This window comes from Lepisma saccharinum, chromosome 7 (assembly GCF_977018435.1).
Source record: "Lepisma saccharinum chromosome 7, izLepSacc3.1, whole genome shotgun sequence".
NCBI classification, from domain to species: Eukaryota; Metazoa; Arthropoda; class Insecta; order Zygentoma; family Lepismatidae; genus Lepisma; species Lepisma saccharinum.
Genome location: NC_139235.1, coordinates 49048542 through 49064451, shown reverse-complemented (window position 1 = coordinate 49064451; position 15910 = coordinate 49048542). Strand labels below are relative to the sequence as shown.

The following is a 15910-nucleotide window of genomic DNA, read 5'->3' as shown; positions in this document are numbered from 1 at the left end:
TAGACATTAAAAAAATGTAACATAAATTTTGCACTGTAATACTAATTGTGATAACAGAAAATTAAATTGTCTATTGTTTGCACTGGGTATGCACAAGTTATTGGTTGATTTTGTAAGACCATATTTTCACCCATAGTGAACAGAAATGCATGATATTACCACCATTTGTAATATAAATATTTACAGTTTCAAATAGACCTGAAATGCATGCTATGTGTACCCCACGTGTGGCATGACAGATGCTTTGGTGGTACACCCATTCTCGCCAAACCTTCCCAAGCATGTCTTGTTAGATGTTTCCAATGGCAATGTTGATGCACCTTCTCAGTTCCGGCAGTGTCTGTGGAAGTGTAAGAATGTAAAACTTGTCTTTGATGAAAAACCCACAGGAAGTAGTCTCACATTGGGAGGTCCAGTGGCCATGTGCAGAAGATGTATGTGGCCACTCTGTCACAACCTGGCAGGTGTTCATTTAGGCACTCCCAGATGACCTTATGCCAATGTGGTGTGGCTCAGCTTATTGCTAAATAAATTCCGGTTCCTGCTCATCTGTAGGGTGTAGCATTAACATTTTTTTCAGCATGTTCGGATACACCTTTCCCATGACACTGTCCTGCACTAAGAATGGGCCAAGCTCACGTCTTCCAGAAACAGCACAAAACATGTTCAGTTTGAAGCTGTCACATTCCATTTCAATGATAGGATGGATATTCTGGGATTCTCATATCCAGATATTGTGCCTATTGACCTTTCCAGATAAATTCAGTGTCACAAACCCTCGTCCATTTCCATCATGGTCAAGAATTTCTTACAAAACTTTAGCTGCTTGGATAGATCAAGCTAGAGATTGTTTTATTTTACTTCATGTTTCTGCCATTTTTGGCTAATTGTGAAGATGAGGATGAAGGGTGATAAAGTAGGCAACGAATTTTAAAAATATAGCTGGTTTTGTACCGATCGTTTGAGATATGTATTTTAGGACCTGATATAAAGTAAAATGAACACAGTTTGTTGCACCTTTTCGTGAGAGTAGCACATTTATCCCCTTTCTATCCCCTCTTTGATGCTTCAACACATTTTTCTTTCCTTCTCTTTTATGTTTTGTTAAAAATTTGGTCAGGAAACTAAATGATTTTCACTCTTCTTGAGCAGCTACATAAAATTCTATAGTCTCATTTTGTAGTGCAGAACGCGAGCTATAAAATGGTATAATATAATCATTACAGCCACAATAGTTCCCAAGAGAACTAACTATACCCGTGAAAGAAAACACAAACTTCAACAAAACCTATTCAGCAGAACCACAGTTCTCTATGTGGTCCATGTGCAACGGTGAAAAAGAGAGTATGGAGTAAAGGCATTTTATCATCACTTTTTTTAAAACATTTTCAGAACCTTTTTTTCCCGTTTTCAGACTATAATTCTCCACCTTAAGATCCATTCTCTAGTGATGACAATCACAAATACAGGGTCCTCCGTTCAGCCTTAGGCACCTTGACGGCAGCATGCTTAACGGCCTCACGGATGCCAACTCCCGTCAAATCACGTGCAATATCTCTGCTATGGAAACAGCTAGCTTCGAAATGATTTCAAGTTCTCAGAATTATAGTTACAATTACATTCAAAGTAAGCACGTTAATTGTCACGGGGGATGTTGGAAATGTTGTCCTCGTGCATCCATTCATTTTTGGCACAGTTTTAGGAAAGTTGTGGGCTGTTCCCGGAGATTTGTTTTAAATTTTATGCAATAATAGGCTAACGATTTGCCATAAAATGCCTTTCCTTGTTCCTTGGCCAGATAATGTAGGCAGCTATGTTTAAAAATCGTCTCGTGACATTTTTGAGTGGTATTCATTGATTGAGTTGGTGTTTTAAGTCCAGTTTATGCACAGTAAGTCTAATCGGGACTGGACCTACAGTTTACAGTGGGATCCGAACCACTGTGCCTCCACTGGGTATGGAACCCAGGACCCCTTGATCACAAGGCGACGATGTTACCGCTACACCATCGAGGAGGAGCGTATAGGTAACGTCGTCGCCTTGTAATCAAGGAGTCCCAGGTTCGATACCCGGTGGAGGCACATGGCACAGTAGTTCGGATCCCCCTTTAAAAACTGTAGGTCCAGTCCCTATTAGCCTTACTGTGGATAAAGTGGACTTAAAACAACAAATCAATCAATCAGAAACCATCTAGGAGACACAAAAGTTCTAAAAGAAAGAATGCATTGGCGTCCCGTGAAATTATTTGCACCTTATTAAATCAATATTGATTACAGCCTGCAAAAAAATTGGATCCAAAAATTTTCTTGCTCGCGTCATTGTTCTCTGTAATGCATTGTAAATTACCAGAACCACTATGTGCCTGAGTGAGTGGTATGCAGGTTTCACAGGTATAGTGTTCTTTTGTGACTGTTTTAGTCACAAGTGCTTCTTTCGAAGATTACAACAGCTTTTTCAGTGTCTAATCCATGAAAATAATGAAAAATGTTCAGCATGTTTACTTTGATTTGATTTCATTTATTTTACTTCCCGTTTTGTGCCACTTTTTGCTAATATACGAAGATGGACATGAGTGATATGATGAAATTGATGAATGAACACTCACAAACATCCATGCCCTGGCCAGGAATCGAACCTGGGGCTCCTGGCGTCGTAACGTGATGTGCAGAACGATTAGTGAATATTTTGTATTTTGTTCTTATTTGCCTGCTTATTTTGGGAGTTTTTAGTGCCTATCAATCCTCATCCTGTTTTATAACCCTTGTTTAACCTCACTTAGATTGGTAATAGTGATGACCGTGGATGGTGTAAATTATATAGGACACTGAAAAGTCTCATATAAAAATTATGTAACATTTTGAAGACAGTTAGTAATTAAACTTGTGAGAATTCTTTCAGTCTTTAATGATGAAAACTTTTCTTAATGGCAGAGACTTTATTTCTAAAAAAAAAAAAATATATATAACAGGCAAATTAATGTGTGGGTTCGAGCCCCACAGGCTCATTTAAGTTGACGCCACTGGCACTGTACCCTATTTTTGGTTTACTAAACTACAATAATTTATTTACACTGGGTGTACTTCTGGCTTCATGGCAATACTGGCATCAAAAGCGTAGGGACGGGAGGGCACGGCCCTTAATAATTTAGAAAAAATATTTTGGAAGGTGGCAGATCGGACTCTCAGAGATGCCAATTTTTACTGTAATGACTTACTAAGTTTTGCAAATTCATTCCTGCAACAAATACAGTTACAATCATTAAAGTGTCAATTACAATTATAATTAAAATAAGCATGTACCTTGTCACAAGAGATGCTGGAAATGTTGTCCTGATGCATCCACACGGTTTTGTCATGTTTTTCAGAAATATCCATTTACACGCAACAGTTCAGCTTCTGAAATTGCTACAGTTTCTCTCCTGATATTCTTCTTCAGTTCTTCTAATGTCTGAGGGTTTGTTGCATTGATTTTATTTTACAATTTCCCCCAAGATAAACACCTTACTAATGCTAACCAATAAGTCAGGGTGACAAAAGAGGAATGTGAAAAGAAGCCACGTTAGTTTAGGGATTGAGATGTTGCGGGTTCAAGTTACGAGATGAGCGTAAAACACTTACGTCCATGTAGCATACACACTGAATCAGTTGATTTCACTAAATTTTTAGGGAAACTGGGAAATTGCACAACATGCGATACAAATGTGAGAGAAACATTGCAGAAATGCGAGATTATTAAAGAAAGTTAAATTTAAACAAGGCTGCAAATGTGAAATTTAGAAAGTACAACAATGGAACAAAAGCTCTCTCTCTCTCATTGATGAAAAGCGACAGATGAAGGAAAACACTTCTTGTGATCAAAATGTGATAAAAGTATTGTAGGCCAGTGACTTATTTTCAAAGAAAATTAAATTTGGAAAAGGCTAGATATCCCTTTTCATAACGAGTTCAACAATGAACGAAAGGTCCAATTGTTGCTGGGAAAGGAGAGTTAAAGTCACAGTGTGTGATCAAAATGTGATAAAAATATTGGAGGATTGTGAGCTTTTTCCAAAGAAAATTAAATTTAGAAAAGCCTAGATATCCTTTTTTCAAAACGAGTTCAACAGTGGACGATAGGTCCCATTTCTGCTCGAAAAGGAGAGTTAAAGTCACAATTTTTTATCAAAATGTGATAAAAGAATAGTTTCTTTTCAAATAAAATTTAGAAAGATAAGCTAGATGTCCTTATTCAAAATGATTTCACAACGGAAGTAAGGTTCCATTGTTCCCTGTAAATGGGACCTTGCTTCGTTAGAGAAGAATATTAATTGTGGATCAATTACCCCACCACTAACATTCCCCATAATTCATTTACAGAAATTTAACTGACTCTCGTTCTCAATTTGTTCACAAGGTTTCGCACAGTATTTCCAATCGGCTGACTGTCTGGAGTGTAGTTATGGAGCCATGTTTCATCCATTGTAATATATCGACAGAAAAATTTGAGTTTATTACGGTTGAATGTCGCTAAACATTGCTCCGAATCATCAAAACGTTGTTGCTTTTGATCGATTGTGAGCACGCGCGGCACCCATTTTGCACACAGCTTTCGCATGTTCAAATATTCATGCACAATATGTCCAACACGTTCCTTTGATATTTTTGAAGTCTCAGCTATCTCGATCAACTTCACTTTACGATCATTTAAAATTATTTTGTGGACTTTTTTGATGTTTTCGTCGGTAACAGCCTCTTTGGGGCATCCACTGCGTGCATCGTCTTCGATGCTCATTTCGCCTCATTTAAATTTAGCAAACCACTTCTCAACGGTTGATTTTCCTGGTGCAGAGTCCGAATAATGTTTATCAAGCCAAGCCTTGGCTTCAACAGTATTTTTTTCGCCAAAAAGCAATGCTTTATTAACACACGAAATTCTTTTTTATCCATTTTTTCACAATAACAAAAGCTGCTTCACTCACAATGCTATATCTCACGAACTAATTATCCGGCAACTGTGAAATTTATACACGTATCTTTTGAAGGTTAGTACTAAGTAAAAATCACATGGATTTAATTCTAGTAACACCATCTATGAGTCAGCCTACGAACTTTACAGCCCAACTGTTATACGGTTAATGAACACTGTATAAAACAATAGAAAATCGCAAGAACACTTGTAACACATACCCACTTTCAAAATACGACTGAACTGAGATCGCAAAGTTACTGAAATGGAATAGGGTTAAGAAAGAAATCCACAAGTTATGCTCAAAGCCATGTGTTTCAGTTGGCACTCTGGCGCCACGAGGTGTTAGGAAACTTAAGTTCCCTTTTAGCGTGTCTTGTTACCAAATCTACGCGAAATTTCCTGAAAACATGCTAAAAACTAGTGGATGCACGAGGACAACATTTGCAACATCCCCGTGACAATTAACGTGCTTATTTTGAATGTAATTGTAACTATAATTCTGAGAACTTGAAATCATTTCAAAGCTAGCGACTTTCATAGCAGAGATATTGCACGGGATTTGACGGGAGTTGGCATCCGGATGGCAGTTAAGCGTGCTGCCGTCAAGGTGCCTAAGGCTGAACGGAGGACCCTGTACATATACATATCATAAGTCCCACAGAGTATGATACTGCCCACAAGTCCAGTTGCAAGAGCCTTACAAGTCTGCAAAAAGCAGTCAAGTGTGAGCTTCATGGAAGCAAAGTTGACATTTTGTATCTTCTGAAGGGGTCATCCCTTACACCCCTGGAGATTTTGTATCAGTTGCAATTTGTACAGCTACAACTGCAAGAATTTTTGTGGATTTTTATTTTATTTCTTCAATGTTGATTCTTGACTTGCTCTTAGCAGACCTTTCCTAGAGCTTTGATTTAGGTCACTGAGTCCAGTGGCATGCCCAAAGGGGGTTGGTGGGGTGTTATAAGCCCCCCCCCCCCCCCTGGGGTCCAGTATTACTAAAAAGGAATGTCGAAGACATGGCAGAATTAGGCCAAACTACCAAAAAATGTATACATATCCCCCTTCCTCTTTAAAAAAGACTGAGTCTTCCTTGTTAAATGTAAAAATGAAGTATTACTGGAAATATGGCTGTCACTCCTCACTAATATAAGAATTTGGGGAGGGAACAATATGAAATTTTTGCCGGCAACAATAAAGCACAGATATAAAATTTACCAATATTCAACCAAATCTAATATAAATTGTAAATCTTCCATGAAAAACCTGAATGGTTTATTCACCTCTTCAGCCACATGGTTTATTCACCTCTTCAGCCACATGTAACATGGATTTTGTGATAGATATGGAGTCAACCACAACCCACATCAGGGTTACTAGAAAAATTAATACAACTGTTCCTGGGTGCTTTACAGTTGTATTTCCACACGCAAAATATGCATTTTTGGCATGTAAGAGTTTTTAAGGCATATTTTGGATTTTTTATTTGCTAACAAACAAGCTGTGCATATTTTGATACAATGCACATGTTCCTTGGGTGGAACACTGGGCTGTGACTGATAGTTTCAAAGTTACTGAGTCGTGAAGTTAGCTCCAAGGCTCATTTCTCAGATTTGGGCCACATTTTCTGTTACCTTTTTACCTTCTGCCACAGGCTATAACTCTAAAACTATTTCTCAGAGTAACCTAATATTTGGAATACAACACTTCCCAGTGGCACTGATTATAGGGGTTGTTGCCCCCCCCTGCACTATGCTAAACCTTATCTACCAAGGGAAAGTACCCCCCCCCCCATTTCGGAACCCAGTTGACGCCACTGAACCTTCCAAACGCGATTAAATCATCACGCCAAATTTCATCCAAATCCAAAGCTATGAACGGGAAACTTTTTGGATATTGGTCGAAGTGACGTGAAATGACTCAGATTCACTTAATGGCCATAAGATGTATACAAAGTGTCATTTACTTGATAATAGTGGTTCTCGAGACACATTAATGTGTTATTTTATGGGGGTTACATTGACGTGCACCTACTGACTTATGTGTAAATAGTCCCAAGTTTGCTAAAATCCCTCAATCAGACTTCTCAACATTTTTTTGTAAGGCAATGAACTACGACAACTTAAGTTACACAAACTCCTTTGCGTGCAGGAAAACAATTTGTTACTTTCACAAAATAACACACTTCAAACACATTTCAACATTTTCCTTCCTCTATTCAAAGAAACAAATACTCTTGAACACAATATTCAGTTTTTATCAATATTAATCACATTAAACAATGAAAAATTAATTAACATGTAACTTACAACTTGTTACTTTTATTTCAATGTCTATCCCTTAACATACTCCGTTATTCCATTTCCTTCTATCACCCTCAAGAGTTTTTCACACAGGTTGGTCGTCAACCACCAGTTCATCATAAATGTGTCATACTTCCAATCATTCACAAAACAGTTACAACATTATGTTGCATTCAAAAACACTACTTACATTATATTGTTCTGTAAGGGGCACCATAAGAAACCAGTTAGATTGAAGAAACTGTTAATATTTTATAAGATGTTCTCATATATGCATGTAGAACACTGCTTTAATAATGGGAAAAAGAGTCTGATAGAATATTAGAAATTCTGAATATGAGAAGGTATCAAAAAAGTTTTGCCTGTTGAGGTATAATTTGTTTAATAAAGGAAAGATTGAAACAATGAACATACATATAGTTTCCCTGTAGTGTCCTCTACTCAGAGTTACCCTTCCACACAGTTGCCATCACGTTCGATGCATTTGTGCCAGCATTTTATTCAGCCCTCAAAACCAGTTTGGAAAAATTCCACAGTACACTGCCTGCCCCACTGTTCACAGCTGTTGTAACCTCCTGTAGGTCAAATCTCATGCCACGAAGCACAGACTTAGCTCAGACTTTATGGTATCCCAAACACTCCATCATTGCATGTGCTGACCCATAGGACATGTGCACTGCATCAGAAATTTCCTGGTGGTGATGCGTCTATCCTCTCGAATGAGCTCATCATCCCTGTGGCAGTTGTCGTCGGTCAACGACGTTGATGACCTGCCACTCCTTGTCATGTCCACACTTTCGGTTTCTCCCACTTTGAACTTAACTACTTAAGTCTGAGCTAAGTCTGTGCTTCGTGGTATGAGATTCGATGACCTACAGGAGGTTAAAACGACTCTAAACAGTGGGGCAGGGAGTGTTCTGTGGAATTTTTCCAAACTGGTTTTGAGGGCTGGATAAAATGCTGGCTCAAATGCGTCGAACGTGTTGGCAACTGTGTGGAAGGGTAACTCTGATTAGAGAACACTAGAAGCAAACTATATGTATGTTCGTTGTTTCAATCTTTCCATTATTAAACAAATTATACCCCAACCAGCTAAACGTTTTGATACCCCCTCGTACATATATTGTTATGTAAAAATGTTGACAAATACTATTTTAATTTGTAGGTTGGTATGTTTGCAGAGATTGGGCCATTGTCTTGCTTCATATCACACCATGTAAGTATTTAAATTTAGTTTCATTGATTGCATGTTTAAAATTTGTGGTAATTTAGTGGTTGAATTGCACTTGTCTTTACAATTGCTTCTTATCTATATTCAAAAATAGGCCAAGCTTTATGTAAGAACCCACAGGCCTTTTTCAAACACAACAATTTGCAGATTGTTGATGTAACCACAACCATTTTATATTAAACACTGATGTGTGTAAAAAAATGTATTTTTTTACATTAGTCCTTAATATGTATCTCTTGCCACAAAAGTCTCCAAATTATAGATTCTATGAAAGATATCTGTGTGGTAAAAGTTATAGGAGGGCAATTTTTTTTTCAACCTTCGATAGTGCATGAAATCAAAACCACAATGAATAGCAAAATGGGTTTATTGGCAAAAGTTACGTGCATGTATAATCTACTTTTCAACGTAATCACCAAGAAGATTCAGACATTTATCGTACCGATGCACCAGCTTTCCAATACCCTCTGCAAGAAACTGTGCCATCTATCTGTCTGTTGAGCCAGGTCTGCTTCCTAGTGCTTCATGGGCCACCTGGCGCCACCATCAGAGGTTGGAAAAAAAAAATATAAGTGGAAGAACTGTGGTTCTTCATCCTGAAATTGAGAACAGTGGATAGAATATTTCTCCATGGTGAAACCCACCGCACATGTTGCAGGGAAGGATGTCATTGAGGTTGGAGATGTAGCAAGTTCTCTTTGGGTTTTTTAAAAAAATATTTTTTGTTGAATTTTTTGTAATGGTGCAGGGATGCCATTAAAATTATAAGTTGCATTTCACTTATACAAATGAAATAGTGCTGGTTTTATGCATAACATGTAGCAAGTGCCTCTGTAATTCTAATACGGGAGTATCATAAATCACATCCTGACAGTTTTTTTTCTTTCTTTTTACAGTCAATACCAGCTGATATGCAGTTTGATCCAAATTCTAATCCACCATGTTACAAAACTAAAGAGGAGGTAAGTTTTTATAACATGTCAGTACACAGCCATTTTCGAAATCTTTAATGATTTTTGTGTCACTTATGTACTTGATAAATTTCTAAATAAAATAAATGTTTCAACATACTGGTTAAATGTTGATAATATATGAGAATAATATGTAGCTGATATGACAACTGAAGCAGAACCAACAAGAAAATATTGTGTGCACCCTTTTGCTCTATTCAATTCTCTGATTATATATTAATTGTTGTATCTTGACTTGAGTTTAAGTAGAGAACATTGTTGGTTGCAGAGTAGTCAGGGTAATAGGTTAATACTTAGGGATGTGCCGAAGCTGATTACAGATGTATGAAAATCGGCAGAAATTAACACATCGGTATCTGCATCGGCAAAAATCCGATGTTTAAACCGGTACAGATTATACTAGAGTTTTTACCTTGTAATAAGTTTTATTTTCTAGTTTTGTAAGATTTATTGAAAATTTGGTAATGATTTGTCATTATTGTAGAGTATAAATATATTAATAAGTTACGTTTTGCGAGTATCTATGTAGCTCCTGCGACGTTTCGGGACGCAACTGCTCCCTTCCTCAGGCTGTTCACGTTTAGGTTATATATAAATCATAACCACGTCGACCTCTCCATAGGTACAGGATATAGGATTGGTAAAAGGTGTGTGGTTAAAAAACAATAAAAATCTAAAACCCATTACAGGTGCACGTCATACTACCTTGCTGTTTCCCCGATTAGAAACTGCTCCTTGGAATGTTAAAACTTTAAAACTGTGACAGTATAAGTGACATTCGGAGTTTTTGAAGTGGCCTCCTTTTGCGGGCACTCTTTAATATATTTATTAAGTTATGCCCACATTGATTATGATTAAATATTATGTATCATGAATTATTCTTATCTTAAAAAGTAAGCACCAATACATTGCTTATGGGTAACATGAATTATGCCGTAATTTGAAATTAAGAGCCAATCTTAGAAAATTATATGCATACCTTGAAAATATGCACTTCCCGTTAAGTGATTGCAGAGGTGAAATGTATCATGTTTAATGAAGCCTGAAATTTATTTCGAGATGCAGAAACCAGAAACGTCACCAGTTTTTCAGATGCAATTTTCAGGGCTTCCCCGATGGCACAGTGGTCACATTGTCACCTTGTAATCAAGGGGTCCCGGGTGCGATACCCGGTGGAGGCACATAGTGGTTTGGATCCTACATTAAACTGTAGGTCCAGTCCTGATTAGCCTTACTGTGCATAAAGTGGACTTAAAACACCAACCCAATCAATCATAAACAAATTTCATTCCACATGCACAAAATACATGCATATTCGAAGAATGACATCAGGATGTCACAACTCATATTACATAAAATCACTAATTTCTAGATTATAACACATCTCTGCGAGCTAAAAACTATGATAGACTGTGTGAGATACAATGATAGACTGTGTGAGATACAATCTTTATAAACCAAATTTTCTACTTTCTAGCGATTTGCTATACAATTCCTGTATGCAAGAAATATTTCTCCGATGCTGTGCGCTTATAAAAAAAATGTATTTTATACGAGACTATATTCACTTTCTGCACAATACACATGCATATTCAAAGATGTCACAACTGATATTGCATAAAATCACTACTCACAAATCTTATTACTATTATGGAGAATCAACCGATAACAGTCTCAGAGTGTCTACCAGTCTGGAAAACCTGGAATAGTCAGGGAATTTTATTTTTCTGGAAAAGTCAGGGAAATTTACTATTTTTCTGGAAAAATTTGTGTTTTTGTTTCTGGGCTATACCAAAGCTACTGATATTTCAAGAAGATATAAAAGGTATCAATTTGAAAAACATAGTGCAAATATCCATGACTGGACCAGCAGTTAACTGGAAATTTCTCACCTTTTTCAAGGAAAACATGGCTATTAATTAGCCAGAAAGTACAACATTGCTGGAAATAGGAATACTGCTACGTTCCAACCAGAACTCTGAAAAGATGCTTCATGTTCTTCATGGTGCTTCAAAGCATCTTTTCAGAGTTCTGGTTGGAATGTAGCAGTATTTTTAAGAGCAGTGTAAAATTTATTTAAAAATGTTCCAGCTCAGAGAGCAGATTTCACAAGAATTACAGGATCAAAAGTTTTTCCAAGAAAGTTTTGTCCAATTCAGTGGTTAGACAATGATAGTGTGGTGGAAAAAGCACAGTACCTTTTACCATTTCTGAAAACCTATGCTGACAGAGTTTCTGGTACCAAGGAACAACCAAGGTGTGAAAGTTTTAAAACTATAAGTCACAAGTGAGCAATCCTCTGTTACCAGTCAGGCTAGCTTGCTTTCAGACTATTGCAGCTGATATAGAATCCTGTCAGGTTTCAGTTTGATTCACCAATAGTGCCTTTCCTTTATGAACATTTGCTCAAGCTACTGAAGTCCCTTATGTCCAGGTTTATAAAGAAGTCCATTCTGCTTGAAGCTGTAAGTTCTGAAGATCTTTTGAAACTAAATCTAACTGATCCAGAATGTGTGTGTTCTGCAAAAGAAGTGGGCATTGGATTTGCAACCCGAGCAGCATTTAGATCTGTGAAACTATCTGACGTTCAGGTGTTACATTTTCGTGAAGATTGTCTGAAAATATTACAATGCTAATATGTATGAGATCACCATTGAAATATAGGCTCACATATGGTGCAGCATGTTTCTCTCCAGCATCTGTTTTGGATGGAAAAGTAGGTGAAGACCAAGTAAATGTGGCATTACAAGTCCTAGTTGAAAAGTGTCATTATTTTGGCCCTGCTGCAGATTATATAAAACGGTTCTATACTGACTTATATAGTATAGTAATGACAGTGTGATTGCATGAATGAAAAATTTTGACATTGCTGTTGATCGGCTGGATCAGATGTGGATGACAATTCTTGAAAACTGTAACAAAAGTGTCTTTATACTGTTTGTCCAGAAGATGTTAATGCTTTCACATGGAAATGCTTCTGTTGAGCGGAGTTTCTCTGTAAATAAGCAATGCCTTGTGGATAATCTTGATGAGGACTCACTTATTGCCCAACGATGTATACATGATGCAATTGTAACTTATGGAGGGGTTGAAAAAGTCCCTATAACAAAATCTGAAAAGGAAGCTAGATACAACAGGAACTCAGAATGCTCATTTAGAAGAGAGGAAAAGAAGTATGGCAGAACTGAGTACAAAGAAAGATAAAATCCTAGAGAGATCTGCAAAGGAAATCCAAGAAGTTGATGAAAAGGTGAAAGCATTAAAGAAGATAATAGTGTAGTTGTGTTTTTCCGACTAATGTTTCTTCCCCCCCCCTCTCCCTCTCCCTCTCTCTCCCTCTCCCTCTCTCTCTCTCTCTCTCTCTCTCTCTCTCTCTCTCTCTCTCTCCCTCCCCCTTCTTTTTTTCCTCCTCTTCTTCCTTCTTCTCTCCTCTTTCTCGGGTTTGGGGGTGCTCCCCGCTCTCTCTCTCACTCACTCACGTTCATGAACGCCAATTCTACCTATATGTTAGAAAGACATTTCAAGTATTCAAATTGTGCATTTATTTTAAAGGAAGAAAACTATTGTACAAAATTACATTCAGTTTATAACCATATATACTATTTTCTTTACGACTACTGAATTGTTATGGAAATAAATTAACTCCAAAAAATTGGTATAACAATTATTTTTTAATGTGTGGGTGGATCAGATGGCTATAAGGGGCGAAGGGAGGCCATGAATAATTTCACATAATGTGACAATGAAAGCTTGCTAGTATATTGGTAAATTCCCATAAATCTACAGGTACAAGAGGATAAGTATGCTTTTTAGTGAAAAGATTAATCTGATGTACTACAGTTTACGGTTTTAAACTTGAGTGTTACTAAGTGTGAATTTTCATCTAAGTGCTCTGATTTTCTTACATACAGTATATCACCTTTGACTGGGTGCCGAAACTTTGGGGTTGGGGCAAGGACAGTTAATTTTTCTTGGTAGATAAGGGATAGCATTAAGAGACCGTACTGGTGCAGCAAAAAGTAGGGGGACAATCCCCCCACCCTCCCACCCTAATAGCTGCTACTGTACATACATGTTCATGGACATTAATTACCTTAATGACTTGGTCTGGAAAATTTTTGTTCTTGGTCTGGAAAAGTCTGGGAATTTTATTTTCACAAAATAGTAGGCATCCTGAGTCTAGCTAAAGTTCATTGTGTAAAATTCTATCATCTTGTTAACAAAATTTATTTTCTTGTTACACTGTTCTTTCTAAAACCTTGTATGAAAAAGTGAAAATTAAATGTAGTACCTACCAGTCTTACAGTTCTTAAATGGAAGGAAGGATTTTCAACATAGGTATGAGTCATTTGCGAACAAACAAATCTTTGCAATGAGCAACTGAGATAGGTTGCTCCTCAACAGGTCATGATGAACAAGGACCAAAATGCACAGAACGAGATTCCTTTCTGGGGGAAAGTAGTCAGTCCTTTTGTTTTTACTTCGCACCCACAATGTTAATGTCCAGTGAGACATCAACCACAGCCAGTCACGTGAGATCCTAGTGTTAAAGGAATTTGCAGTTATTGCAGATGCCAAACCATTGAACTGTCCAAAATGAACCTCATACCCCTCAGCTTCACATAGGAAAAGAGTACAGGTTTCACTGGTGTGTTCTTGAAGAAATGGGATTTCCTCACCACACACACACACACACACACACAAACACACACACACACTCACACATAAAGGTACCCTTTTTTTTATGCACGAAATTCTGAGGATGGCTCTTTTCATCGTCCTGAGTATAGGCCAACACACATATATCTGCTGCGATCGACGCAGCAGAATGCAAGAACCAGTGTTCCTAACCTGTTAAATAGAAAAATTGCTACAATGCGCCGAGGCACAGCTGTTTGTAGAACAAGGAAATTAGAGAACTCAGCTCTCAACGTTATATGCCATGCATTATAACCAGGGCTGGGATTAATATGTGGCTTTATATGTACATACATATGGACTAAAACTTCTCTAAATATGGACTAAAATGTGCACTAATGACATGCATAAAATTACCCAAAATGACAAAGAAGACTTCTTCATAGTGATTTCAAATAAAATTATTCAATTTTTTTTCCATTGCATTAATGGACCTCGTGGCATTTTAACAGTTCACACTGGTACTGTAACTGCAACGACATGTGATACACGACTGACACTACCACTGGGTTGAGAACTAATAACACTGTTCTACACACGTTTTGTTACAGAAATGAGAGTACCCAATCTTTACTAATATGAGGATGCTGAATACGGAAGTGTTTGAAGTGGAGGAAACAGAGTTATGCTTTCCCCCAGTTAAGAAATTATCATAAAGCATCACCAGCATTAAGTTAATTTGCATCTGTCTTTCACGGCATCTCTCATCTATGTTTTCACGCTTTAATTTGTTAATTTCAAAATTTGAATTGTTTTAGTTCTTCCCATATATCGGAAGGGGATATAGGTGGAAGTGCCCCCTGGCCTCCTTTTGCGGGCACTCTTAATATATTTATTAAGTTATGCTCACATTGATTATGATTAAATATTATGTAACGTGAATTATTCTTATCTTGAAAATAAGTGCCAATGCATTGCTTATGGGTAACATGAATTATGCCGTAACTTGAAATTAAGAGCCAATCTTAGAAAATGAAGTGCATATTTGTGTTCAGGAAGTCAATTTCTGTAGGAATCCGCTACTTTCCTTTCTGTAACACAAAAAAGTGAAAATTTGTAGAACAGTGTAACTTGCGAACGTGTTAAACCGTGACAATTGGACCACAAACACTCTTCCTTAAGCAGTATTATTGCCTCTCTGTGATGGGCGACAGTCGTCTGTTTTTGTTGTACATTTACCAACGATGCCGGCTTCCGCAACAATAACAAGAATAAGAAGTACAGTGTGTTTCAAAAGTCATGCAACCCAAACTTTGAAAATTTATATCATGAAAACCGTAAGAGATAGTTACACCGGGTTTGCTGCATTATGAAACCTCATCCATTGAGATATTTTTCAATGCTTAACATTATCAATTTATTCCATACAGAAAATTAGATAAATTAATAACTGGCGGAAGGCAGCGTTAAAATTTTTCCAGAAATGCACTTTTTAGTGAGTAAACTATGTAAGAAATTATCGGAGAGTCATAATTAGAAGTTTGATGAGTGATGCCATGTCAATCTGTCATTTGCAACCAATAATGATCATGTACAGCATTTGATGGATTTATGTCTCAGTACAGCATTTGATGGATTTATGTCTCAAAAGTGCATTTCTGGAAAAATTTTAACTCTGCCTTCTGCCAGTTATTAATTTATTTAATTTTCTGTATGGCATAAATTGATAATGTTAAGCATTGAAAAATATCTCAATGGATGAGGTTTCATAATGCAGCAAACCCGGTGTAAATATATCTTATGGTTTTCATGATATAAATTTT

At 37.1% G+C, this 15910-nt stretch overlaps 1 protein-coding gene across 1 annotated transcript in view; it reads left to right on the top strand.

The window, feature by feature from the left end:
• LOC145990460 (DNA-directed RNA polymerase II subunit RPB7) overlaps positions 1 to 15910 on the top strand; it is a 54499-nt gene that overhangs the window by 25789 nt on the left and 12800 nt on the right. Inside the window, exons 4-5 of the mRNA XM_083126153.1 lie at positions 8413 to 8463; positions 9375 to 9440. Of these exons, the coding sequence (XP_082982279.1) occupies positions 8413 to 8463; positions 9375 to 9440 (117 nt within the window). The remainder of the gene's footprint in view (positions 1 to 8412; positions 8464 to 9374; positions 9441 to 15910) is intronic.